General features: G+C 37.9%; 1 protein-coding gene across 2 annotated transcripts; it reads right to left on the reverse strand.

Moving 5' to 3' along the window:
- Nucleotides 1–2,839: 2,839 nt before the first annotated feature.
- Nucleotides 2,840–19,377, reverse strand: LOC127650192 (protein starmaker-like). 2 transcript variants are annotated; one of them, XM_052135448.1, is made up of 22 exons: nt 19,301–19,377; nt 18,570–18,631; nt 18,220–18,237; nt 17,613–17,645; nt 17,418–17,468; nt 16,546–16,581; nt 16,348–16,383; nt 15,347–15,391; nt 13,924–14,016; nt 13,807–13,845; nt 13,673–13,717; nt 11,648–11,716; nt 11,377–11,439; nt 5,815–6,582; nt 5,044–5,085; nt 4,912–4,965; nt 4,755–4,802; nt 4,603–4,653; nt 4,344–4,397; nt 4,083–4,130; nt 3,882–3,952; nt 2,840–3,648 (listed from the first exon to the last, which is right to left on the reverse strand). In XM_052135448.1, the coding sequence occupies exons 1-21, from the start codon at nt 19,309–19,311 to the stop codon at nt 3,912–3,914; spliced, it is 1,707 nt and encodes a 568-aa protein (XP_051991408.1). In that variant the 5' UTR covers nt 19,312–19,377; the 3' UTR covers nt 2,840–3,648; nt 3,882–3,911. The 2 variants fall into 2 exon arrangements, with proteins under 2 accessions (XP_051991408.1, XP_051991409.1); XM_052135449.1 differs by having other exon boundaries at nt 17,613–17,642; nt 19,301–19,366.
- Between the last annotated feature and the right edge of the window lie 8,171 nt (nt 19,378–27,548).

A 27,548-nucleotide genomic window follows, 5' to 3' on the forward strand; every position in this document is an offset into this window, starting at 1 on the left:
CCATTGTGTCCTTGAGCAAGGCACTTAACTCCAGGTTGCTCTGGGGGGATTGTCCCTGTAATAAGTGCACTGTAAGTCGCTTTGGATAAAAGCGTCTGCCAAATGCATAAATGTAAATATAAGTTGTATGGACTGCTTTTATGACACTTATGGTGTTTTTTGACCTTTTTGGAGCTTGTTAGCTGTGGCCACTTGAACTGTAGAATGGAAAAAAGCAGTGTGAAGACTCTCCAAAAATTCTCCTTTCACTCCTTTCGGGGCGACTGTGGCTCAGGTGGTAGAGTGGGTCAGCCACTATTTGCAGGGTTGGTGGTTTTATTCCTGGCCCACATGTGTTCGGTGTCTCTTGGGCATGACACTGAACCCCAAGTTGCTCCCAATGGCTGGCTAGCACCTTGCATGGCAGCTCTGCCATCATTGGTGTGTGAATGTGTGAATTAATCACAGTGTAAAGCGCTTTGAATACCGTTAAGGTTAAAAAGGCCATATAAAAGTGGAGACCATTCACCATTTACTTTCATGAGGTTGAGTAAATAATGGCCAAATGTCCTTCTTAGGTGAACCATTCCTTTAAAGAATTTTTCAAAACTCTCTGAATGACTGACAAAGATATAAATGAATGAAAAGAAAGTTGGAAAATGTGGACAGAACTTATCAAACAAGTGCAGTACAGTCAGCCACAGTGTTGAAATCAGATGGTTTTACTCAATGGATTTATCACATGCTGATAAAAGCTTTTCTAGATATCAAACAGTCCATCTAGAGTACTCTTATTGACTGTGAGTCTGTGTAATGGATTTACAACACTTGTAAACTTAACCTCATTTCATCTACCTGCTAGTTTAGGAAATTAGATAAACAGTAATCAGCTAGCATCTTATATTACGTGCGAAAACTGTCAACTGAGTGTGACACTCTTCAACTGGGACAATTTTTGAGTTAAAGGTAATTCTTTTCTCACAGATATCAGCCACTAGATCAGAGTGGATGTTTAAACCCTCTTACGTCTTAAATGAAAGTATAATATTTCAAAAGGGTTCTTGCACCCTTCCGCCCCATCCAGACTGTTGGACAAAGTGGGTAGCTAATGCACTGTGAGGGTCAGGCTTCACTGGCCGGCTCCTTTTTGCATCTCGGCCTTTGGTTTCATTGGTCTCCCGTGAGTTTAAGAAGACATTGGGGTGATGGCCATTTGCACACAGAGGCCAATGAGTCACGCTCGGACAGGCAGGGCATGGGCACTTTGTTCTGAGCTGTTTGGTGGCTTTTGTACAAGGTACACCTTCCTCTTCCTCCTCCAGTTCCTTCACCCTCAGGTGAGGTTTAGACCACTGAGTTTAGGTGAGATGTAACGCGAGATCGAGTCGTGCTCCAATAGACCTGTTGGAGACACGTGGAAACTTAACTCTTTCTCTTGGTAAGGGTCAAGGAATCTAGTCTGGTGGTTAAATCTTAAAAAAAAAAAAAAAAACACGAAGACACCAGAGCATAGATAAGATTTTATTTCTTTCTCTCACTAAAACCCCTGAAATTTGACCCGCTTCTAAGGGCATTCACATGATCTGATAATGTTAACTGCAAGTGCAGCCATGCAAACTTCACATGTTTTGTTGAAACGTTTAAAGATCGAAGATCAAAATTACAAAAGAAAGAAACACTTATAACGCTGTATGTTAATATCACAATGTATACAACACAAAACTATCTATTACCCTTATGTCAATTGAAAGCTTGTGGAAGGCATATTGAGTTAATGTGGAAAAACAAGTTTTGACTTGTGTATCAAAAAAGAAAACCTGATTTGCAATTTGTTCTTCAGTTAAGGAATCATATAGACTTGCTCATTACTAAAGAGTAATTGCAATAATAAAGTATAATTTGCAGTAATAATGCAGTAATTAAGCATGTATTAATGCATATTAGTGCACCTGTATTGGGTGGAAGTTCAAATAAATGGCTTTGGATCATTGTGGTAATTAACACATTAATTTACACTATTAGTTCATAAAAGAAGTTGTTATGGAATTAATCCATGATGACACATTTAATGAATAGCAATTCATATATGACTTAATATATTAATCAGACAGACACTTTATTAGTTGCTGATGTGGCAATCATTAATGAATGGCTTAGTTAATCATGAGTCATACAGTAACACAATATTAACTGTGCATTAGTTAAGCATTAATTAATGCTTATTAATGCACCCGTATTGTAAAGTGTTACAGTATAATTCAAAACAAAAAGTATTTGAAATCTGTTGAATTACAATTGCATTGTATTTGTTATTGTATGCAGTAGCTATTCTATAGAATGCTTCAGTGAGTGAATTAATTTTGTTTTTATTGCTTTATCATTTTAGTTATCTATTAAGTATGTGTTATGGAAGAACCAGAACATGGTGTATGCCCAGAGGAATATATATTTATATTTATGCATGAACTCTTAAATGTTTCTCTAAAAATTTTTAGATTTGTTTACATGCACTATGTATAGTGCTTAGATGCCGCCCTGGAAACATATTTATAAAAAAGGTAATTCTGATGTAATAGTTCACCATTGCAACTTTGTTTCTTATGATTGGTAGTTAAGCCTGTATATCAAAATTGTGACTTTATTTCTCATAATTGAAAGTTTTTTTTCATACAGGGGCATAGAGTATCAAAAAATAATCAACAAGCAAGATAACACCAACCCCCCAAAGTTAAAAATATTGGAACATGAGAAATGCTTCACACTTCAACCCAGTTTACATGCACACACACACACACACACACACACACACACACACACACACACACACACACACACACACACAAACTCCATGGTCCATTGGTTCCAGACAGCCCAGTCTTTATTAGATTTGCTCTCTGTGTACATATTAAAATGTCTTTAAATCTATACAAAATTATTTTTAACAGTTTTTTTTCCTCAAAACAATCTGTGCTCTTACATTGCTAGTGTATTAGTATTCTTCCACTGAGACATATAGACTTAGAGATTCTATTATAAATCATCTGTACAATCTTAAATCATTTTTTGGGTGGGTAGAAAACATCTCTTTTTTAGACACTTCAAGCTGGTATTTATCTGAGAGTCAGTAAAATGTTTTCGTTGTAGCAGCTGCAGTCTTTCAGATAAAGAAAAAGAGTCTTGTGTCAAGGATGGTGACACCATGTGGACAAAGAAATAGAAAACATAGGAGGACACCCAGGGGACGCCATAATAAATCTTTTGAACTTGAGAACTTACTCAAAAATCCTTCAGTTAGTACAAATGTCTAGGTTTAGTTTGTCACTTGTAATGAAATATATTGAGTTCCTAAACACACATAAATATATGAGATTCAGATTCAAAATACCAGACTCACACCGTTCATCATGTAGTATTTCCCTCTAAAATTGGAAAAATTAAACAATAACAAAAGAATCTATCATTAAGACAAAGTTACAAATGGAATGTACAACAAACAGCCGAATAATTTAATCTGCATTCCCAGAATCCTTTAGAGAGAACCATCACCATATGAGAGAGAAAAAGATAGAGGGTGAGAGGGGCGAGTCAATTGAGTGTTTTAATGGGATGTGAACCTCTGGCTATTGTGAATGTCTCAGTTGATTCTTTCAACGTCTCTCCTTGAAAATTCTGCAATGGGAAAGAAAACCATATAAAAACCACAAACCACAAAAAAAAAAGAGATTTGAAATATCAAACGATAAATGCTTTGTCATATCCCCATTTGAATGGAATGGGGGCATAAGAAGTTTCTGGGGGGCACATGGGAAATCTAAGGGGGCAATGCCTCCACCCACCCCACTCCCCCAGACCTCTGACTAACATGACCTGCCTGAACTAAAGGATATGCGTTCATATAATACCATTTAAAATGTCCTGTAGTGTCTTGGTCGCTAGGAACTTGACATGGGGGTTTTGCTGCCATCATCTGATCCTGAGGAGAGTTTAGATCAGACATTAGCATGTGTACAAACACAATCAGAAAGTCTTTTCATCAATCCATCCCCTGAGAATGAAGCAAACAGATCGCATGGAAGTGGAACTCAACATTACAGTGTCAGTACCTTGTGTTGTGTCACCAAGATGAACTGGTTCACCATGTATTTTAGAAGCTGCATCAGTAAAAAGGAAGAGAAAATACATTTGTAGTGGTGTTTGGAAAGGCAAGTTTCATCACTATTGCACATAACTTGGGTTACAGTTGTGAAAAACTTCTGGCAAAATTAATCTGTTTTTAATTAATGCCAATAGGATTTTCTGTAATTATTTATGGTGTCAGCTGGGAAGGTTGTTTGTCTGTTGTTTTATATGTGGGAGGGGCTTACCCTTATCTTCACCCATGACTGCATCACCTTGGACATCAATGCCATCGTCATCATCTAAACAAAGAGAAAAATGCAAAGAAAATGAATCTTAAAAAAAATTAGAAGCCTTTAGATCATGCTGTCCCATAATTCACCTTATAGTTCCATTTACTCATCAGAATTGACCATCCTCTATTTTGAGACAAAATTGCTTTCTTATTTCATTAGAAAGAGCTTAACAACAAAAGTAAGTGCAGTGGTTTAGACATTGAAGACATACCATCTACCATATCGTGGCTATCGTCATCATGATTTTCATCTGTGTTTTTCTCTATAGTTGCCAAAAAGTAGAAGAAAGAAACTTTTATAACATATATTTTACATTTTACTTATTCTTAAATTACAGCTTTGAGTTATTATAAGAATAATAACCATGTGATTTTGATTCAGTAGCATCTGTGGAAACATTGTCATGGTCATCTGGAAGACAGCAAAAATATGTCAGTAATATACAGTACATTAACATGTAAGAGGACTCTGAAAAGACACCAGGATGCAAAACAGAAAACATTGAGTATACTTGTCTTACCATTGGAATCAACATCTGAATCATTTGTTTCCATTGATGCACTATCTGGGGAATCTGTAGAGATTTTGATAGTGACCTTAATCCAGATTTTGTTCAGTAAAAGTGACAAACTACATTATGATATACACATACCTTTCTTCTCTTTTTCCATGCTGATGCTGTCTTCATTGGTATCTGTGGGCATAAAAGCATCAGTGAATTAAAAGATGTTTTGGTTTGGTGAATATTTTCCCCAAAGATCGAGCAGGAGCAAGGTTCCTTGTTTACACTCTTTTTTAACTCTTCTAGAAAATCTAGTTTTAGCTGTGCTTTGGAAAATGGTAGCTGGTTTCTAGCTGGTCCAAGCTGGTAATTAGCTATGTTAAGCTGGTAGACCATCTTTGCCAACCAAGATTTTTGGAACATGCCAGCTGAGCAACCAGCTTATAACTAATGTTTACCAGTCAATGATCAGATTGGAACATCCAATGACCAGCTTGGAATAACCAATTACCAGCTATGAATAGCCAATGACAAGCTTAGTCCAGTCAATGACCAGCTTGGACAAACAAATGTCCAGCTTGGATCAACTATTCCCCAGCTTGGACCAGCCAATGACCAACTTAGAATAGCCAATGACTTGCTTGGACCAGCCAATGACCAGCTTGGATCAACTAATGACCAGTATGGACCAACTAATCACTAGCATGGAGCAGCGTTGACCAGCTTGGAATAGCCACTGACTAGCTTGGGCCAGTAAATTACCATTTTGAACCAATCAATGACCAGCTTGGACCAACTAATAACTAGCTTGGATCAACCATCTTAGACCAACCAATGTTAAGTTTGGACCTGCTAATGACCAGCATGGATTAGCAACCATTTTCCATAACACAGTAATCAGCTTACGCAAGGAATTTTTACCTTCCCCTCCTGTTTCTGAGCTATCTGTGTCGGTCTTGCTATCACTATCTGGGGTTTCTGTGTCTGTGGATTCTGTGCTACTCTTGTCTTTGTCTTTGGTGTCCTCCTTGCTGTTAGTGTCTGTGTCCTGGTCTTTATGCTGGTCTTTGTCTTTGCTGTCCTCCTTGCTGTCAGTGTCCACTCTGGAGTTGTCTACATCAGACTTATCTTCCAGTTTGTCTTCTGTCATTTCCTCTTGTGGACTTTCATCAGACTGACTGGTTGAGGCATACTCTTTAGAAGTGGTGTCTCCTTTGTCTTGTTCGTCTGGTTTGGACTCGTCATCTTTATTTTTTCCCTCGTCACTATTGTTGCCTTTCTCATTGGTCTCCTCCTTATCCTTGATGTCCTTCTCATCGTCTACATCGTCTTCAATGTCTTTCCGGTCAGTGCTGTCCTTGTGCTTGATCTCAGTGCTGTCCTTGGCATCTCGGATGCCAGGGGAATCTGCCGTTTCTTGGCTGCTATCATCGCCTTTCTCGTCCTTGTCTACGTCACTCTCAGTGTCTTTAGTGTTGATGTCTTTTTTCTCAGTGCTGTCGGTGTCTTTGTCTTTTGCATCGGAGTCCTGGTCATTGGTGTCATCTGAATCTTTGACCTCATCAGCATCTTGATCACTGTCAGATTTGCTTTTATCTGGCGTCTCTGAGGTTTCTCGTTCCTCATCCTCTGAGACTTCTTTGCCATCTTTCTCTTCACTCTTTTCATCTGTGTCCCCATCTGTGTTGTCTTTGTCCGAATTTGAGTGAAAAACAAAAACAAATTCAATTGTGTAACTACATTATGTTCTGCAATATGATCACAAGATTCACATTTGCTGCTACTGTTAAGGAATAGGATTAGGGTTAAGGGTTAGGGTTAGTGTTTATGATAAGAATTGGGGGTAGGGTTAGATTTATAAGTATGATTAACAGTGTAACCTCAGATGGAATTCAATTTGTAAGAATAATGCAACAATACCTACATAATAAGAATCAAATACTTAAGTACATAGTGGTAAAAAAATAGTAAGAAACACCCACTTTGTAAAAAAAACTTTCTCTTCGACGTGGTGAGTGCTAAAAATAGAACAGGGCGACAGCGCTGAAATCGCTGGCGTTCAACAGCAAATAGACAATGAAAATAAAATAAAAAATACAGAGGTGCACCACGTGAATGAGAGCACAAAGAAGATAAACATGGAGCATTTCAAACCCCCGTCACCCCTCCTGTTAACGGGCAATATCAGTGAGAACTGGCGCCGATGGGAGCAACGGTTTGTGCTGTACATGACGGCAATGGGATCGAATGACAAAGATGAGAATATAAAGATCGCAATTCTGCTTCACACAATAGGAGAAGAAGCCTTGGAGGTATATAACACACTACACATGGAGTATGCCGTATCATTAAGGCATTTAGAGAGTATTGCAGCCCCAAGACAAATTGGGGCTGCAAAATGGAATATTCATGCCATTAAGCATATAAAGAAAGTAGATGCTAAACAGGGTAAACAGCTGAGTGCAAAACATGTGCCTACACAAAAAATGAAATTTTCAAAGCAGAACCTATGCAAAAAATGCAGCAAAGTGCACGCCCTATGTGAGTGTCCAGCATATGGTGTTGTGTGCCTCAAGTGCAAAAAGCGTAACCATTTTACTAAGGTTTGCACAACACTACAAAGCAAGGGCACAGCTACACACAGAAGTTGATGCTTTATTTATTGGGTCTGTCACATGTGTGGATGCTGAAGTCAAACAGCAGATGGACAAAGGCTGGTTCACAATGGTCAATATAAGGAATGTTGCAGTAAAGTTCAAACTTGACACCGGTGCTGAAGCTAATGTACTCACGTTGTCAGTGTTCCATAACATTCCTGGCCCAGTGCTTTGCAGCCTACCAGCTCCATTTTAGTGGCATATGGCGGGGCAAGACTCAAACCTGAAGGGGTTGTTACATTGTCATGTGAAACTGCCAGCTCGAAGGCCAATATTACATTTTTCATCGGCAACCAATCATCTACGCCAATCCTTGTCCGAGAGGCCTGTGAGGAGCTGCAGCTGGTGAGGAGGGTGGAGACATTGAATACAACAGCCCCATCCACCCAAGAGGAACTTGTGGAGAAATACCCCTTGGTGTTCAATGGTCTGGGTGAGTTTCGAGGACAGCACCATATCCACATTGACCCTACGGTAGTTCCTGTTGTACATGGCTGCAGAAAGATTCCACTATCAGTCATGAGCAGACTTCAAATCACGCTACAACAGCTAGTGGACAGGAAGGTAATTGCACCTGTGTGCGAGCCAACGGAATGGGTGAACAGCCTAGTCATAACAGAGAAAAAGGATGGATCACTGAGGGTGTGTTTGGATCCTCGTGACCACAACAAAGCGATTCATTGACAATATTATAGCATCCCGACGCCAGAAGGAGTCCAGTGCAAGCTTGCTGGAAAGTCAATTTTCACTATACTAGAAGAGAAAGATGGCTACTGGCAAATAAAGCTTGATGAATCATCCTCAAATCTCTGTACATTCAACTCACCTTGGGGCCACTTCAAATTTCTGCGGTTACCGTTTGGAATTAAGTCAGCCAGCGAGGTGTTCCAACAGAAAAACTGCGAGACCTTCGGAGATATTGAAGGGGTGCACATCATAGCAGATGACATGATCATCTCAGCCTCTTCAAATGAAGAACATGCAGCCATCCTACACAAGGTAATGGAGAAAGCAATGTAAAGTTCAATAAAGACAAAATTCAGTACAATGTGGAAATATATGGGACACGTAATAACTTCTAAAGGAGTGAAGCCAGATGAAGCTACGGTTCGTGCCATTGTGGAATTGCTATCACCCGAGGACAAGCTGCTTGGCATGATAAGGTATCTTGCACAATACATACCTGATGAAGCCACATTGACTGCACCGTTGCACCAGCTCCTCAGAAAAGATGTGATGTGGCAGTGGCACCTGGAACAGGATGCAGCACTACAAAATCTGAAAGTAGCTATCACTCGAGCACCAGTACTCAAGTTTTATGACCAAGCTTCTCAGAATACAGGCTGATGCTTCAAAAGACGGCCTGGGTGCCTGTCTGCTGCAGGAAGGAAGTCCACTGTTTTATGCATCCAGAGCATTATCAGAAACAGAGCGTAATTATGCCCAAATTGAGAAAGAATTGCTGGCAGTTGTTTCGCTACATTGAAATTCCGTCAGTACATCTATGGAAGGGCTGTCACAGTCCAATCTGACCACAAGCCTCTAGAGTCTATATTCACCAAGCCTCTTTGCAAAGCACCTGCGAGGCTACAGAGGATGTTGTTGCAACTGCAGCGATATGATCTACACATTACTTACACACCTGGTAAGAACATGTTCATAGCAGACACGCTGTCCCGAGCGGTTGTAAAGGACCAGACAGATGAAGAAAAATCTGACTTGAGCAGTGATTGAGTTGTTTACGGCATCCAGGCAACAGAATGAGTGCAGGCAAGCTTCATCCCTACTGGCCACAATCTGGCACACAATCAGCATCAGAGAGGGTGTGCTGATGACAAATGACAGAATTATTATCCCTAGCAGTGTCAAGCCTCTGATTAGAGGTTACATTTGGCTCACCAAGGGATGCAAAGAACAAAAGCACAGGCAAGACAGCTTATGTACTGGCCAGGCATGACAAGTGACCTTGAACAGCTGATTGGAGCATGCGAGGCCTGTCAAAGATTACAGCGCAAGAATCAAAAAGAACAACTGCTGTCACATAACATACCAGAGCTACCGTGGATCAAAATAGGTGCTGACATCTTTGAGCCCAATGGTCACTCATACTTGGTGTTAGTGGACTATTTATCAAAGTTCCCTGAAGTGTTGCATTTGTCTGACAAAACAGCACACACTGTGATCCGAAAGATGAAATGTGTGTTTGCAAGGAATGGTATTCCAAAAGAAATAGTGAGTGATCATGTGCCCTTCGCCAGCCATGAATTGAGGATGTTCACAGCAGAGTGGGTCATAACACTCATCCACTCTAGTTCAGGTTATCCACAATCAAATGGTTTGGCTGAGAGGACTGTACAAACAGTAAAGCAAGTATTAAAAAAGGCAGCTTCAACTGGTGTAGATCCTCACCTTGTACTACTTTCGCTCTGCAACACCCCTGTAACAGGAATGAGCTACTCACCTGCACAAATGCTCATGGGGAGAGTATTAAGGAGCACACTTCCTGCTACTGCTGCAGTGCTGAAACCAGCTACTCCTAAAGGCATCCACAGCAGACTTATGCATCTTCAAGGCAAGCAGCACTGTTATTACAATGCCACAGCAAAGCCTTTGCCTACCCTGATTGTCAGCGGTAGTTGTGGAGAAGAGAGAGGAGCCACGCTCATACAATGTCATGGCTCAAACTGGGCAGCTCTACAGAAGGAACAGACGTCACCTGAGGTCAGCTATAAAAACATCAACAGACACGTCACAAGAGCCTGAGTCACCAGAAAGTGCAGGAAGCCAGCTGGATCAGAACCTAGTGAGTGAAGAATGCCAAGAGTTTTCAGCAACACCTGTGGCTACTACACATTATAACACTAGAAGAGGTAGAGAGATTCATTCACCAGTTAAGCTGAAGGACTATGTAGTTAGCAAATGCTGAAGAGATCATTTACATTTATGCATTTGGCAGACGCTTTTATCCAAAGCGACTTACAGAGCCCTTATTACAGGGACAAACCCCCCAGAGCAACCTGGAGTTAAGTGCCTTGCTCAAGGACACAATGGTGGTGGTTGTGGGGATCGAACCAGCAACCTTCCGATTACAAGTTATGCGCTGTAGCCCACTACACCACCACCACTCCAGATCATATGAGAATCCTTTTGAAACAAGTTAAAGTGTTGAGGATACATAAAACTGACTGTGTATAGTTTGAAGCTGAAAGATAATAGTTTCTGGTTATGTCGTTTATTTATATATAGACATATAATTTCAAGGACACTTCTAGTCTAAAATAGTGAATTAATTCTGGATGAGAGGGATGTAGTATGTGTGGGTATACTAGTGAATGCCATGTGATTGGGGGGCGTGTTCTGCACCTGCGGAATGTGTATGTGAACGCATACATGGTGGAAGTAAACCCTGTTATGTTGTAGTTCAACACAGCTCACTTGTTTGTTTATTAATCTCACCACACAAACCCAAAGTACAACAATCAGTGTACTGTTGACTCAAGAACTAATTGCAACTGGAACGATCTTTTCAATTTGCAAAGAAGCCTTAGTAAAAGCAGACATCACTAGTTCTAGGATCAAATTACTCCTGGTTCTTGGCTCATTTCAAGTCGGAGTGATGAATGGATGAATGTTGACTCGAGATTCAAAATGTTCCAACCACGATTTGGTGAACTGGTAACACTGCAGAATGTTGTACACATCAAGCTAGTACATTGTGTTTGTTATTATTTTAAGTGTGAAACCTCAAAGCATAAATTACGTGGTGGGATTAAATGAATAAAAACACTGATTGCCCAGTAGTTTTTTGTGTTTTTTTAAAGCTCACCATCAGAGTCCTGCTGCTGGTCTGTGTCAGAAGAGTCCTTGTCAGATGAATCATCTTTATCCTCTTCATTAAAGCAAATACAGAACAGCTATTAGTCACAAAATGTGTTTAACTACATGCTAATTATCACAGTAAATCAAACGTGATTTGAGACCTAGATCTCTCTTAAGTCATTTAGCAGAGGAAATAATAATAATGATACAAAAAATTTTTATATTATATTTAACATTTCTTTCAAAGTGAAATAATTTTGCAATGAGTTATAAAATACCTGGAGAACTTTTGTTTGCCTCATCAGATGTTTCTGTATCTTTGTTTTCGACACTAACAGAGTCACTGTCTGAACAGGCAAAAGACACAAAGGTATGTTAAAACCTCTGCCCCCCTTTCAATGAGGAATTACACGTAGGCTATAATTTATAACTTTTTATTCTAACGTATATAATTATACCTGCATCGTCCGTGTGTGTGGAGCAGTCAAGAGCAGATTCATGGTAACAGAAATGTAATTACAGCTGTTTTCAAAAGCATTTACTCAACATACAGGAGTTACATGCGCAGCAACTGGCGTCATGCACTCGTAGCAAAATCTGTAAACGCGGGAAAGTTAGTTTGACGTTCGACATTCGTTGGACATTCGGTTTCGCAGATGTAAGGGACCGTCTGAAAACTTCACTCACTACACTAAAACACAGGCGATGCCACTCATTCACTCAACTCACCTGCAACTTATGAAAACAACAACTGTAAAATACATTTTCACATTTAGAATGTTCTTATAACTTCCCAGAGGACAGACTACAGGTGATATTATTACAATATGATCAGTTATATAAGTACAGTAATCAATTATTTTAGTAAAATATTCACAAAAATTATGTTTTGTTATTTTAAAGGATGTGGTAATTTCCCAGAGGATATATTAACTTACTACAGGTACAAATATGACAGTATCATAAACTATATAAGTACAGTAATCAATTATTTTAGAAATAAATCACAAAAATTCACCAAAATGACATTTTCTCATTCTAAAGGTTGTAGTAACTTCCCAGAGGATAGACAGACTTATTACAGGATATATTATTACTGTATCATCAATTATATAAGTACAGTAATCAATTATTTTATAGAAAATAATCACTGAAATTCACCAAAATGATATTTTCTCATTTTAAAAGCTGTAGTTTATTAGTATTATATATTTTTAAAATTTAGTGATTAAGTAGTAAGTCCTTCTATCCTCTAAAATTGATTACTGTACTTACATAATTGATCATATTGTAATAATCTTACCTGTAGTATGTCTGACTGTCCTCTGGGAAGTTATATAAGAACATTCTGAATGTGAAAATGTATTTTACAGTTGTTGTTTTTTCATGTATAACTTGAATGACGTGAATTTAATGAATGAGTGGATATATATGTTTTAGTGTAGTGAGTGGAGTTTTCAGACGGTCCCTCACATCTGCGAAACCGAATGTCGAACGTCAAACTTTCCCGCGCTAAATCAGTGAGGCCAACGACATCCAGCTGGACAGTGAGAATGGCGCGAAATGAGCAGGAGAGACGGAAGAGAAAGCAGGCAGCCGCGTCATTGTCGCAGAATATTGAACATATGTTCAAAAAGACTGCCAAACAGGGTACGGTTGTTATACATGGTAAGCAATTTGACAACATTGTAGTAAATGTTTTCAGTGCATCAAAAAGCGTGCTAGTTAAGATATCAGCAGACAAGCTAATTCAGCACAAATTAGTGCATAAAAAGTCACCAAAATAAATTATTTGAACCTCATAATTAAATACAAAATGAGGAGAAAAACTACAAAAAGGTTAATAATAAAAAAAAAAAAAAAGAACCCCCACCCCCCTTCCACTAGTCTAGAGACTAGCACAGTAAACAGTTACTATGTGTAGTGACAAGAAAGAGTATACATTCTGTCCACACCCAATGAAATGGCTTGAAGAGCACAGTTTCCTCTCTTGTGTTGACGCATATCCTCTTGAGTTGGAACGGGACATGTCAAGGGCTCGTCCCTTATTATTTAAATAAGCCAATAGTGTGTAGTTAATGTCACAACTGTGAACCATGATTCTCTACTTGCTATTGCTTGTCAGTGGCAGGTGGTATTAGGGATGCTCATGCTAGAGAGCATTTTTATTGGACAAAACTTTGGACACGCCCCTGAGTGCAAGATGAGTCATTAATTATTTTTGTCTGTTTTCCTGTTTCCAGTTTGTAAGTGTTTAATGGACTTGTAAAGTAGGCAATACTGTTATAGGGCTGTTTGTTTACCTGTGGATTCCTTTTCATCGGAGTCTGAATCAACATGGCCAGCATCTGAAACATTAAAATGGCACATTTATTTCAAATTAACACCACTGGTCTGTTTATAACTTTTCACTTGTTCTTTCTGTGGTAACTCTCACCTATTTTGTCTTCTGCTGATGGTTTCTCATTGTTTTCATCTGCAGTTGATAAGGAAAATCATTTTGTGCAAATAATGATTGTTTATGTAATGAAATGGATATTTTCCTTTTACCCACCTGAATCACTTGTTTTTGCCTTTGATACATTTGCATCAGTATCTGTTTCCATATCTGTATTTGTATCAGTATCTGTGTCTGTATCTGTTGTATCTGATAAAGAAATTTAAATCATGGCATGAAAAGTCATAAAATAAAACGACAAAAATAAATTAATAATAGAACAACAAATAAACATGGCAAAACTATTAATATGAATATATAATATGACTTATCATATATAACAAAGTTAGCATATTAGAGATGAATGATGGCATTTTGGAAAGAAATATAACCTGCAGGCCAATTCAGGTCTGTTTGGATAATGAGATTTATATCTAAATGAGAAACTGTTTATGCTTTGATATCTGTATTTATATCACATGACCCTTACAGGAATGTACTGGGGCAGTAATGGATCAGTAAAGGTAATATCAGAGAACTTTATGTACTTTTTAATACTGTTTGATTTCCATATTGTTATACCATTTAAATGGCACTGTAAGGTACTTCAAAGATTATCATGGTAAGTTTTTTTAAGGGAAAACATATATGGAAACATGATCCCATGGGAAGTTGGCATGTTGTTTTTTCATAGTTCCGGTACCCTAGGATCGGACACATTATGCCGACTCGCCAACAAGCGCCACCTTCTTTCAGACATATTTGCATCAGCTCAATAGAGTTGAGTTTACCTTGTAAGTGACTGGAAGTGTGTTGGGCAGCAGCGTGGGAGACTCGAGTCGACTCCCACATTGAAACCAGTAAGTAATCACGTTCACATAATTAGTGTTGAACGTGAGTCAGAGAATGCACTTTTACATAACATAACATAACATAACATAACACAATTTTTACTCCAATTATGGTTAGGTTTGGTGTTTGGGTTAGAGCAGGGGTATCAAACTCCGTTCCTGGAGGGCCACAGCCCTGCAGAGTTTAGTTCCAGCCCTGCTCCAAAATGCCCCCTTGTAATCTTCAAGCACTCCTGAAGACCTTGATTAGCTGCTTCAGGTGTGTTTAATTAGGGTTGAAGCTAAACTCTGCTGGACTGTGGCCCTCCAGGAACTGAGTTTGACACCCCTGGGTTAGAGGGTTCGGTTTATAAAATATGCATTCCTCTTTACTGTTTTACATCCAACTTGCTTCACAACTCGTTTTTGGCGCCCCTCTGTGGACACTGTGGAGCTGCAGACACCAAACAACACTTACCGCTTTGGCCACTGGGGGCAGTGTTTCAAATTTCTGTAAGCACAGACCGATTTTAGCTGAAGAAAAGTAGACCCATTGTGTTCTAAACATGTTTTTCAAGGAAGTGAGTGATCATTTTTCCAAAGTTTAGCAAAATAACCCATTGCGTTGTTTTGTTGATGTGGTTGTGTGTTTAGGAAACTTGAGAGTGTGCAGTGTTTTTTGTGCTTTTTTGTGTGTATGTTGGTCATACCTATGGAATCGGGGCCACTTGTGGCTTCATCCATGCTTGTGTCACCTAAAATGAGTCGGGTTGGTTAGTTTGGGCAATAAATGTTCTGAAATATATCTCACACATGTAAAATAATTGAAGTTGAAGGCCATGAGACAAGCTGTACGATTCTTACTGTTTGTGTCTGAGGATGTGTCGGGGCACCATCGACAAAATAATTGGATGGAAAATTACAAGGCAGTCTAAAAAGCAGATTAGTGAGTAATATTTTCAGTGTAGATACTTCATGTCAGGTTCTTGGCTGCATATATCACGTTATATATAATCATATATGATTAAAATTTTGACAATTGAAACTAAGAGTAATCTCGACAAAACGGTGGTTTGAACAAATTGGAATGACATCACCTCAATTTCAATATTTTCAATAGAAACTGGTGTCCATTCCTTAAAATGACAGCTAATGGGTTAACAGAGAAGTGTAGGTATTATTTTAGCTTCAATGAATTGAATGGCTTTTTTCAACTGATTCCTGAAAGGAGTTCATCTATATATATATTTAAAGACCACACCTGTAATGTATTTGATAACCTGATATTTTATACCTAGTTATTGGCTAGAAATGTTTGATTCCCTATGAAAAGAGGTCCCATGTGACTCAAGGTATGAGTCATAAATTCTTATTTTAGTGTGTGTGTGTGTTCAGGAACAAGTACTGTGATCTTTTTGGTTTGAGTTTAGTGTTTTCACCTTGTCGACCATTAAGAATTAATGTCAAGCTCTTTGCTCTTTGTTGTCCAAGACTTTTTGTTCTGGTTGTGTGGTGTTAGTTAATCATTAATTCATGTGTATTATGCGAGCTCAGTCATGGTGCTCTTGAATCCAGAGGAATGTGTTATCGAAATATTAAAGCTTTTTGTTTGCACTTGTGAAACTCTAGAAAACCAAACTTTGTGCTTTTGTGATAGGGTGATAAATTCCTCTCTCAAGTCTTTGTTTGTGATTGTCTTCACAGGTCTTACCGGGTTTTTCTGTAGTGTCAGCAGAGTCACTTGGACCTGAAATGAAGGTGAGGAATAATTAATCAATGAACCTTGAGGACCGTGTGGTGAGTGTCACTGTCACTTCCTGCTCATTATCAGAGGGGAACTTTGTTTTTGAATTGATCCCATGGATAACTCTGGGTGTAACTGGGTGTAAAAAATTATATAATTTCTTACCTTGTTTCTCTGATGAATCTGTCCCATCTATTGTTCCTGATAAAAAATAAATAAAAACAAAGCCAAAAAAAAGAACTTTCATGGTCATTTGAACATCAGAATCTCGCCAGTCTATCTATCTATCTATCTATCTATCTATCTATCTATCTATCTATCTATCTATCTATCTATCTATCTATCTATCTATCTATCTATCTATCTATCTATCTATCTATCTATCTATCTATCTATCTATCTCTCTGTCTGTCTGTCTGTCTGTCTCTCTATCTATCTATCTGTCTGTCTGTCTGTCTATCTATCTATCTCTGTGTCTGTCTGTCTGTCTCTCTATCTATCTATCTGTCTGTCTGTCTGTCTGTCTATCTGTCTGTCTGTCTGTCTGTCTGTGTCTGTCTGTCTCTGTCTGTCTCTGTCTATCTATCTATCGATCTATCTGTCTGTCTGTCTGTCTGTGTCTGTCTGTCTGTCTATCTATGTCTGTCTGTCTGTCTATCATCTGTGTGTGTGTCTGTCTCTCTACCCAATCTGTCTGTCTGTCTCTCATCTCTCCATCTGTCTGTCTGTCTGTCATCTCTTTGTCTATCTGTCTGTCTATCTCTCATCTGTGTGTGTGTCTGTCTGTCTACCCAATCTGTCTGTCTATCTCTCATCTGTGTGTGTGTCTGTCTGTCTACCCAATCTGTCTGTCTATCTCTCATCTGTCTGTCTGTCTACCTCTCATCTCTCTGTTTGTCTGTCTGTTCAATATTATCAATTTATATGTAGGTCTATATAAACAGTCTTTGTTCAACTACCAATTCGCATTAAGCTTCTCTGCAGTTAAACTTGTTTTTAAAGTGAGTTTTCATTTATTCTATATCAGCCAGACCAACCTGAGTCTCCATTAACAGGGCTTTGAGTTGGAAGAGCTCCATTAATCTGAACTAAAATGAGAGAGAGAGAGAGAGAGAGAGAGAGAGAGAGAGAGAGAGAGAGAGAGAGAGAGAAAATGTGGTTTTTTTTATGAACTGGGAAAATCTATGCAGTGCATGGCAAGAATCATTATAGATCAATTCAATGTGACCTACCACTGAAGAATTCTATCAGAGCTCCAGCTACTTCTGGAGATAAAATACAAGGAAACACATTCAGCAATGTGAACTAGACCATATTCATATAGAATCAAATACAGTTTTTGCCCTTGTAACTAGTCTTTTCTGTCTGCTTGCCCAAATGTTTATGCTCTTTCGTAGCTCAGAAGAATTAATAAAGTATTACTGTAATTTGTCTCAGATTTAGAAGACATCAAAATAGACTCATTCAAGAATATAGAGCTCTAAAATGAATATGGATACCTCAGATCATTTGGTCTTTGGAAAATGTGATGTGAAATGTTTCATAATGAGATTTCTGGCTTTTGATTGAAGACTTCTCAGCGCATCTGACACTAAAATCTTTTAGCAAAAGTCTCCTTTTTATCTCATTGTTAACTTGGTGAAATAATTGAGGCATTAAGAAGATCTCACTTGATTTTACTTTCCTGTGTGTAGATCTAACAAATCTGACTTGAACAATTGCAGTAGAGCTATCCAATTCATTGTTCTTACACAACTCATGCATAATTAAGTTGGCAGTATTTGTTTTCATAATAATGAAAAACAACAATGTGTATGAGATATCAATAAAAGTTCTTACCATCATTATCTGTTCCATCTGTATCAAAACACCCAAGAGACAGTGAAGAAGTTAGTCACCTTAATGCATTCAGCCATAAGACTTAGTCTCCTATAGAGGCCCAGTTCTACCTGCACAGGTGAACAAAACTCTTTTGTGCTCTGTGAGGAGCTCTGATTACAGGCTCATTATGGGGAGGCAGCAAGTGCTTCACGTTACAAAAAGAGAAGAACTGTTGCACATCACAAATAATCACTTTGAGATTTAGGGCTTTTCTGGAACTTTATGCATGTGGCCCATATATGGAAACTGCAATGGGGCAGATATATAAAATACTATAAGCTTGAGAAAGATAGGTAATGCTTCCTTACCATTGATTGGTGCAGAGATGGAGACACTCACTAATGCAAAGACCAACAGAACAACCAGCGTCCTATATAAGAGAACAAAAGAGCAAAATTGTGTGAATGAATATAAAAAAAATAAATAAATAAATAAATAAAAAAAAAAAATATATATATATATATATATATATAAATAAATAATTAAGTACTTATAATATACATTATAATATATATACTGCATAATATTACATTGTATTTATATCTCAAATAAAAAATAAAAATGATAATATATCAACTTAATTTAGTAACATCATTTTAATATAAAAAAAAAACAAGTATAGTTAGACAAAAACGTCCAAATACATACAAATTCAGAACTCAATTCTAATGCTGAATATTCTGTTTTGAACGCAACTTTCTGTTGGTAAATGTGAATGTAAAATTGTATATATTTATGGTTACACCCTTATTCACAGGAAGCTTAATTGTTTTGAATATCATCAACATTGTACAATTTAACATCAGTAAGAATCAATACATATAATTAATTATTAAAATAATATATATTTTTTACGTTATAGAGTTTCTGAAAATATATATGTAAAAAAATAGAAAATAAAATAACAACAATAATAACAAAAGGTTTTTAAAATCAATGCACAGGGTGAACTACATCAAATAAAGTGCCATATAGCAACGCTTCGGTCAAGAAACTGAAACTAGGTCAGGTTAATGAAAGTAAATGAGTTCGTACTCACCGGGACAGCATTGCAATAAGAGTGAAATGCAGTACAAGATTCGCTCAGGTGATGCAGGTCTGAAGTCGTAATGGTGCTGTTCTCAGATCTTTTATACCCTCTGTGGTTCCTGGCCTCTGAGGGGCGGAGCTAAAGACAGAGGCATTACATGAGAGCTTCTGAAGTTCCTCACATTAGAACAGGGTTAAGAAGTCAGGCCACCCTGCCATTGTTTCTGTTTTCAAACAGCCTTTGTAAATACAAGAGCTTCTGTGTCCTACTCCTGGTTTCTCTGCCTCCTTTGTGATATACTCGAGATGTTTTCAGGCTTTGTTGGACATTTGATTTAGTCAGCTGAAGGTGTTCTACTCTGGCAGGAAACAAAGGGTTGCTGGGCAGGAAATGTTAATAGTGTTTGAATTAGTGGGTTGTTTATTTCTTTCTTTCAGATCTCCAGGACAGAACAATCTGTCCTGCGCAGTAAAGATTGATCATGGTAAATAGGACTTTAATAGAGATTGTCAATTCAATTAGTTTGTAGTGTTTTGAACAACCATCGCAAATGTTACATTTCAAAGATGATTTAAGCCATGTCCACAATCGTTTGTTTGAAAACTCGTTGTTTTCCGAAGAATTCGCTAATGGAGAATTTTTTCAAAACGTTCAATTTTTCTGCCCAATGCCCTCTAAGTCCTCGTGGTGGCGTAGTGACTCGCCTCAATCTGGGTGGCCGAGGATGAATCTCAGTTGCCTCCGTGTCCACGCATCTTATCACATGGCTTGTTGAGCACGTTACTGTGGAGACATAGCGCGTGTGGAGACTCACGCTTTTCTCTATGTGCACAACTCACCATGCGCCCCACAAGAGCAAGAACCACATTATAGCAACCACGAGGAGGTCAACCCATGTGACTCTACCCTCCCTAGGAACCGGGCCAATTTGGTTGCCTAGGAGACCTGGCTGGAGTCAGTCATCACACCCTGGATTCAAACTCGCGACTCCAAGGGTGGTAGTCAGCGTCTTTATTCACTGAGCTACCTAGGCCACCAAAACCAAAAAGGATTTGTATGGATATGACCTAGGACTTTCGAAAACGTTCTCAAGTTCGGCAGTTGTACTTTGGAACACGATGATGTAAGGAAACTAAAAACGAAGTTTTCAAGCAAAACCAGATTAGTTTGGACGTAAACAATCCAAACAATCTCTGATATACCGTCTTATATAGAAAACGGAGCATTTCGAAAAGGCTCTCCGTGACCACATACTTTGGAAAATGACGACGTTAGGAATGTGGCCTTAGGGTGATTAGCTGAACTATTGGAATATTGGTATGGTTGACAAGTGTCATTTGGTAGCATTGGAACAATCAAGACGTTTTGTTCTGTAATTGGACAAAAAAGTTCAAAGATATACGATTTTTACAGTTTCTCAAATGTAAAAATGTGAGTGGTGCTTGTCCATGCAACATTCGCTGCTATGATACAGGGCATCGTGGGTGATTTCCACTATGTGACTATTTAATGCTAGGGCATACTCAGTTTTTCGTGTGTCATTTCATCTTGCGTTCTAGCGCTCTAGCCTTTCTAAGTTTACTTTTTTGACTCTCTGTACAGGCACATTCGACTCATGCACTCTACGATGGCAGACACTCTTTTAGCACAGTCAGTGGCAGGAGTATGTGCTGATGAATTTGCATCAGGCGAACTGTGCGCAAAACATACCACTATGCGAAAAACTAACGTATACTTTGGCCTTTACTGGCTCAATTACCTACTGTTTCAGATACCGACCAGGGGTGCATTTCCCAAAAGCACTGTAAGCCTTAGTAGATCGTAGAAGCCATTAGTGCCAATGGTCTCTATGATCAACTTAAGCTTACGATGCTTTTGGGAAATGCAGTCCTGGTTACTAGTTATTAACTTCAGCAAGAACCAAAGCAAGTTAAAAAAATTCAGAAATAGCAAGCTTAGTCATGTGACTCAAGTAGTTTTCATTGTTTAATTTGTTCCAATTCAGTTTTGTCACTAATGGGTTTTGTTTATGGAAGTTTTAAAAAAATAAAAAAGTTTATTTTTACTTAATAGTGTGGTGAATAATCCCCTATGTTTATTAGTCAACAAACCTGCAGTTGCATCACATTTGCTTGGAAACGCTTGCATTACTCCTTGATGGCTATGCCAAGAATGGCTGTTCAACAAACAAAGTCTCTTTGTCTCTCCGTTAAGAAATTTATTGGGCTTAAAAACATCCTTGTTCCAGCAGTAAAGCATTCAGTATATTCACATTAATGTTTAATCATCCTGTATTTTTTTCTTCTTTTGCACAACCATTCACATTCAAAAGCAATTGAAGCAATGCATCAGAGCAGCTTTAGGTACGTGTTTAAATGCAAATGATTAGGAAAACGAGTTAATGTTATACTATGTGAGCTCAGTGGAGGTAAATTAAGGTTTGTTGAGGAAATTAGTCATTTCGACAGGCACTACATTTTTCATCAATTCTCTGTAAGTCCCTTTGGCCTTTCAAAAGGACTCCTGAGAGCTGAGGATTGTAGGGGGGTTCCCTGCTGCCATTTGCTCCCACTCTGAGATTAGCCATTCTAGCTGAGTCTATAGTGCTTTTAGAGTCCTTAAGAAAGTGTGAGAGTGTCAGTGCCATTAGTGTGCCTCTTCAGATGGGTTTCCCATGTTGTTGTAGTAGTGACATCATTGCGTGCTAAATTGAGAAACTTGTCCTTTTGGAACATAACACCTATGTTCACCGTTAACATGGGTTTGTACGTTCACTGGAATGAACTCTTGGACTAGAATGGTTAAGATTTGTCTTCTAAACCCTCTAAAGTGTCATGAGAAACTGTTATACTGCAAATACAGCTGATCTTAAGAAGATTACATTCTCCTTAAACGGCCTTAAAATATTGCTTTAAATACGTGTAATTTCACAACTTCCAATAAACAATCATCACAAATTATTACATCACTTATTATGTCAGTTTTTGTAAGGCAGTATTGAACTAACATGTAGGCAAATCATTTAGTCTACAAAGGAAGACAGTCATGTTTTGTATCCTTTTTTAGAGATGTTTACCTTCCCAAATTCCTTCCTTCCTTTTCTTCCTTCTCTCACCTTTCTTTTATTCTTCCTTTGTGCATTTGTTTATTCGTTCCTTCCTTCCATTTTCTTTCTTTCTTTCTTTCTTTCTTTCTTTCTTTCTTTCTTTCTTTCTTTCTAATTTTCCTCCTACCTTATTTTACTCATTTATTCCAAATTTTCTTCCTTCCTTCCTTCCTTTTGTTCCTTCTTTCCTTCCTTCCTTTTATTCCTTCTTTCTCACCTTCCTTCTATTCTTCCTTTGTGCATTCCTTCATCCCTTCATTCCTTCCTTTCTTTCTTTCTTTCTTTCTCCTACCGTCTTTTGCTCATTTATTCCTAATTTCCTTCCTTCCTTTTATTCCTTCTTTCTCACCTTCCTTCTATTCTTCTTTTGTGCATTCCTTCATCCCTTCATCCCTTCATTCCTTCCTTCCTTTCTTTCTTTCTTTCTTTCTCCTACCGTCTTTTGCTCATTTATTCCTAATTTCCTTCCTTCCTTTTATTCCTTCTTTCTCACCTTCCTTCTATTCTTCTTTTGTGCATTCCTTCATCCCTTCATCCCTTCATTCCTTCCTTCCTTTCTTTCTTTCTTTCTTTCTCCTACCGTCTTTTGCTCATTTATTCCTAATTTCCTTCCTTCCTTTTATTCCTTCTTTCTCACCTTCCTTCTATTCTTCTTTTGTGCATTCCTTCATCCCTTCATCCCTTCATTCCTTCCTTTCTTTCTTTCTCCTACCTTCTTTTGCTCATTTATTCCTTCTTTCTCACCTTCCTTCTATTCTTCCTTTGTGTATTTGTTCATCCCTTCATTCCTTCCTTTCTTTCTTTCTCCTACCTTCTTTTGCTCATTTATTCCTTCTTTCTCACCTTCCTTCTATTCTTCCTTTGTGTATTTGTTCATCCCTTCATTCCTTTCTTTCTTTCTTTCTAATTTTCCTCCTACCTTCTTTTGCTAATTTATTCCAAATGTCCTTCCTTCCTTCCCAAATTCCTTCCTTCCTTTTATTCCTTCTTTCTCAACTTCCTTCTATTCTTCCTTTGTGCATTCGTTCATCCCTTCCTTCCTTTCTTTATTCCTTTTTGCCTTCCTTCTTTTTCTTGCTTCTTTCTCTCCTTCTATTCTTCATTAATGCATTAATTCCTTCCTTCCTTTTTTTACTTCATTCCTTTTTCTTTCTTTCTTTCTTTCTTTCTTTCTTTCTAATTTGCCTCCTACCTTCTTTCTCTCCTTTATTTCTAATTTCCTTCCTTTTATTTCTTCCTTTTCTTCCATCTTTCTCGCCTTCTATTCTTCGTTCGTGCATTCGTTTATGCGTTCCTTCCTTCTTCTTTCCTTCCTTTTATTCAGTATTTTCATTGATCCATCAATGAGAAATAAAAAACAAGAATTTTCTTCGTAATATTGGTCTTAATAACAGTGCTCTCTCTTCATCTCATAAAGATCTTGTGACCAATGATCCAAGCGAGTGTGAGATCAACATGTCTCAGTGAATGACCCAGTGACCTGTTAAACACTCTCACAGGATTTCATAAAACACACATGACCTCAATGTGGGCATCTCTGACTGTGTCTGGGTGTCAGTCCCCTGTTTTACCATCTGACAGGGGAAATATCGGATTGATTTGAATTGTAATATCACATAATTATGAAATGTATAGTTTGGAGATACAGTTATCTTTATTTTAGCTCTTTTGTCCTTTTATCTTCTTACTGATATAACCTTCCACAAACCAACCAAAGTCTAAATACTTTTCCTAACAAACAGACTAAGATGTAGAGACGGCAAAGTGAATTCAAGCCCCAGTGAAGTTGAGTCCTGCGGCTTTGTGTAAGCTCTAAATTTACTTGACATTTCTGTGGAAAACGGCCTGTGATCATTGAAATTCAGTGTTAGTCCCTGAAATCCGACGCTCGAATCAAGCACAGAAACTTCTAGAAGTTCTTTTTGTTTGCTAAGTTTATAGATTGCAAAAAGTTTTATTTATTTATCTGAGGATTTTAGAGTTTTTTGCTTTTTTTTCAGTCATTCTTTTGCTTTAAAAATGTGACGTATTGTGGCCTTAAAATATTTGGACACTTGTGTCTCTCTTAAAAATGTGGATGTTAAAATGTTCAAAATAAATGCCACTTTTGTAATATTTTGTTAACTAATGCAATGACGTTCATGCATTTTTATGTGTGAATCAAGTGATTACGTGAGGTATTATTCCTAGTGTAGAGAGTTAGTTGTTTTCATGTTTCTGTGGCTGTACTGTGTCCAATTTTCGGGTCTTCTCGACACCCTCATCCATTTTAGAGGGAGTCAGTGGCAACAGCATCTGAAATGTAAGAATGTCTCCCAGCTCTGCTCAGTAAAAAGGCTGTTTGTGCTAAAGTTCTCCAACAAATCCATCTCTCCATGACATCCATTGAGCCTCCGTCCCATGATGGTCTGAAGTTATCTGAGACAGTTCTGTATAATAAATATGACCCATCTTTAAAGCAGTTTACCTTACTCAAAACATCCTAAAGGACTCTTAGTGGAATTTCTACCAAAATCTAATTTAGAACCAATCCCAAAGAATAACAATGATCTTTTGGAACATAGAATTCCCATCAGAATCATTAGAGTTACCAATCAGATATAGGACATCAAAAGGGGTTTCTCTCAAGAATTAAGGACTCAAATGGACTTCCCTAGACCTTTAATTGTTCAGATGATAGTCACTGTTCAAACCCAAGTAAAGTTTTGATAAAGCTTACATTATTATATCAAAGCAATGTGCCTCTAAGAATCAAATGAGAATCAAAAACCATCTGGGAATTGAATTCCATCAGATTCTCATTTGATCCCATTATGATCCTTTCTGATTTGTTCCAATATATGATAGAAATCCCAATGGGAATCCTTCACTTTCGGCATTTTTTATGCCATCCCTATTGTGTGAACACCTCATTTATAAGTATAGATATCATATGAGTTCACTGCAGTACTCTAAGTAATGCAAATATCCCAAAAAGTCCCAATGAGAGTGGTTTTTAAATTGATGGCTCAAATGAGTTTGCTGTCATACCTCCCATCACCATAAGGGGGCAGCACTCAATCTCTTCCCCAACACTTAGTGAAAAGAGCTTATCCAAACCTGAAAGAAATTCCTAGTTGATGAGGTGTGTTGTAAGCACACTCTCTATCCAAATTAAGAACTTTAAGTGTGACACATTACTCACATTGTAAAGTCAGTCATCTAAAAAGAGGCTGAACTATTTTCATAGTTCGTACCATTCGGATCGTGGTTCCAGTAAGCTGTGAAGCTGATACCAAAGGAGACCTGCATTCATTGTACTGTTAAACAGAAGGGCTTTGTTAACCACCACCAAATGAAACTCTCACATCTCACATCTGAGATAATGTCCCCTCCAAAACACTTAACAGCTTGTTTTTCATGTTTGTTGAGTTCATTTGATGTTTTTGTGATAGTACCTAATAGCTTCACTTGAAAGAAGCTTTTGAAGGCGTATCATTTGAACGTTGATTAGAAAGATTGGGGTCTTAAGGAGTCATTGGCTGCACAGTGTGTGCTGGTGCAATTACAATTGTTGCATTTGGTGAGTGATAGGCAAATTACAGAATAAAAGTATTTGATTTCAAGTGATACTTCACCCAAAAATTAACATTCGGTTAACATTTTCTCACCCCCATATTGTTCCTAACCAGTACGACTTACTCTCTTTCATGGAGCTCTGAGAGAGAAGTTTAGCAGATTGTTGATGCTGCTCTTTTCCATATAGTGAATGTGAATGGTGGCAAACGTTTTCCAGAAATGAAAAATGCTAATGGAAATTTCATCAACATCATGGTACGCTTTGATGTCTGTGTGAAGCCTAGTTTTTCTAGACATGCTGTCTGTCTGTGTCTGTGTACTTCATGTGCACATGCACCTGCCATAGACCTTATTCACGCTAGCGCCATCTTTGATTTTTAATGGGAATGACAATGAGGCTGTGTGGGATGGACTTACCATCTCTTCAATGGGTTGTACTGCAGTTATAAGTGTTTTTGGATCGTTCCGCGGACAAAACATTGATCAAATATCCGTCTAAGAACATTCAGTATACAAATAACTCCAGACAACATGAGTTGTGGAAAATCAGATGTGATCTAGGAGCTTTAAACAGCTTTATACCGTTCATGTCATTGAAGAGATGGTCAGTCTATCCCTCACAGCTTCATTGTCATTCCCATTAAAATAAAAGATGGTGCTAGACAGGGCTGGACTTGGAAGAGAAATCACCCGCGATTTTTCATGGCAACTGGCCCAAAAGTTGTTGAGCGGGGTGTTCGCTGTCCTTTTCTGCATATCGTGGCACCGTAATGCAGCGGCTCATTTTTGCTTGTCTCGGCACATTACGCAGCCGACTGGCAGTTACGCACCGGCCCGCTCGGTTCTCCCGAAGGCCGGTCAGCCCCGGATCGGCCCCAAAGTGCGTCGGCCCACCGGGAAAATGCCCAGTATGCCAGATTATCAGTCCAGCCCTGGTGCTAGCGTGAAAATGGTCTATTGACAATTGTTTTTAAATGTAAGCATCGTCTGTCTGTCTGTCTCTTTCCTTCTCTGTGAAATCATCACAAATTTTAAATAATGAAAATTATTATATTTATTAATGAATTATTTATGCTTTTTCCATTTACTTTATTCATTTGTTTTATATGAATTTTAAAGCATATAAAAAATATTTTATGCATTTAACATCATTTTTTATTGACTTTATTTTTAATCTCTTATTTTGCTGTAATGTGTTGTTATTTGTTTTGATAATTAAAAGTAAAATACAACAATTATTTTTCAGATCAAAAGCAGAAATCTCCAACAATTGTAATTATTATAAAAAGATTATTATTTTTTATTTATGCATTTATTTTTTACTCATTTATTTTGTCAATTTTTCTTATTAAAAAGATAATAATTTTTATATTTGCATTTTTGCATTTACATGTATTTGTATTGTGTTGAAAGTGAACTGTAACATTAATAGTTTGTGTTGTTTACAAATGATACAAAATACAACAAAAGACTTGAGCATTAGATTTCTCTCTTTCTTTCTTTCTCTCTTTCTCTCTTTCTTTTGTTCTTTCTCTCTTTCTTTTGTTCTTTCTTTCTTTTGTTCTTTCTTTCTTTCTTTTGTTCTTTCTCTCT

This window comes from Xyrauchen texanus, chromosome 10 (assembly GCF_025860055.1).
Source record: "Xyrauchen texanus isolate HMW12.3.18 chromosome 10, RBS_HiC_50CHRs, whole genome shotgun sequence".
In the NCBI taxonomy this organism is placed as follows: Eukaryota; Metazoa; Chordata; class Actinopteri; order Cypriniformes; family Catostomidae; genus Xyrauchen; species Xyrauchen texanus.

Excerpts from the sequence above, each read along its gene's own strand:
- LOC127650192 (XM_052135448.1), bottom strand. Across the intron at positions 11,440-11,647 it reads GGCAAACAAAAGTTCTCCAG|AGGATAAAGATGATTCATCT; the intron begins GTATTTTATAAC and ends GCTTTAATGAAG. Across the intron at positions 4,966-5,043 it reads CATGGAAAAAGAGAAGAAAG|ATTCCCCAGATAGTGCATCA; the intron begins GTATGTGTATAT and ends AAATCTCTACAG.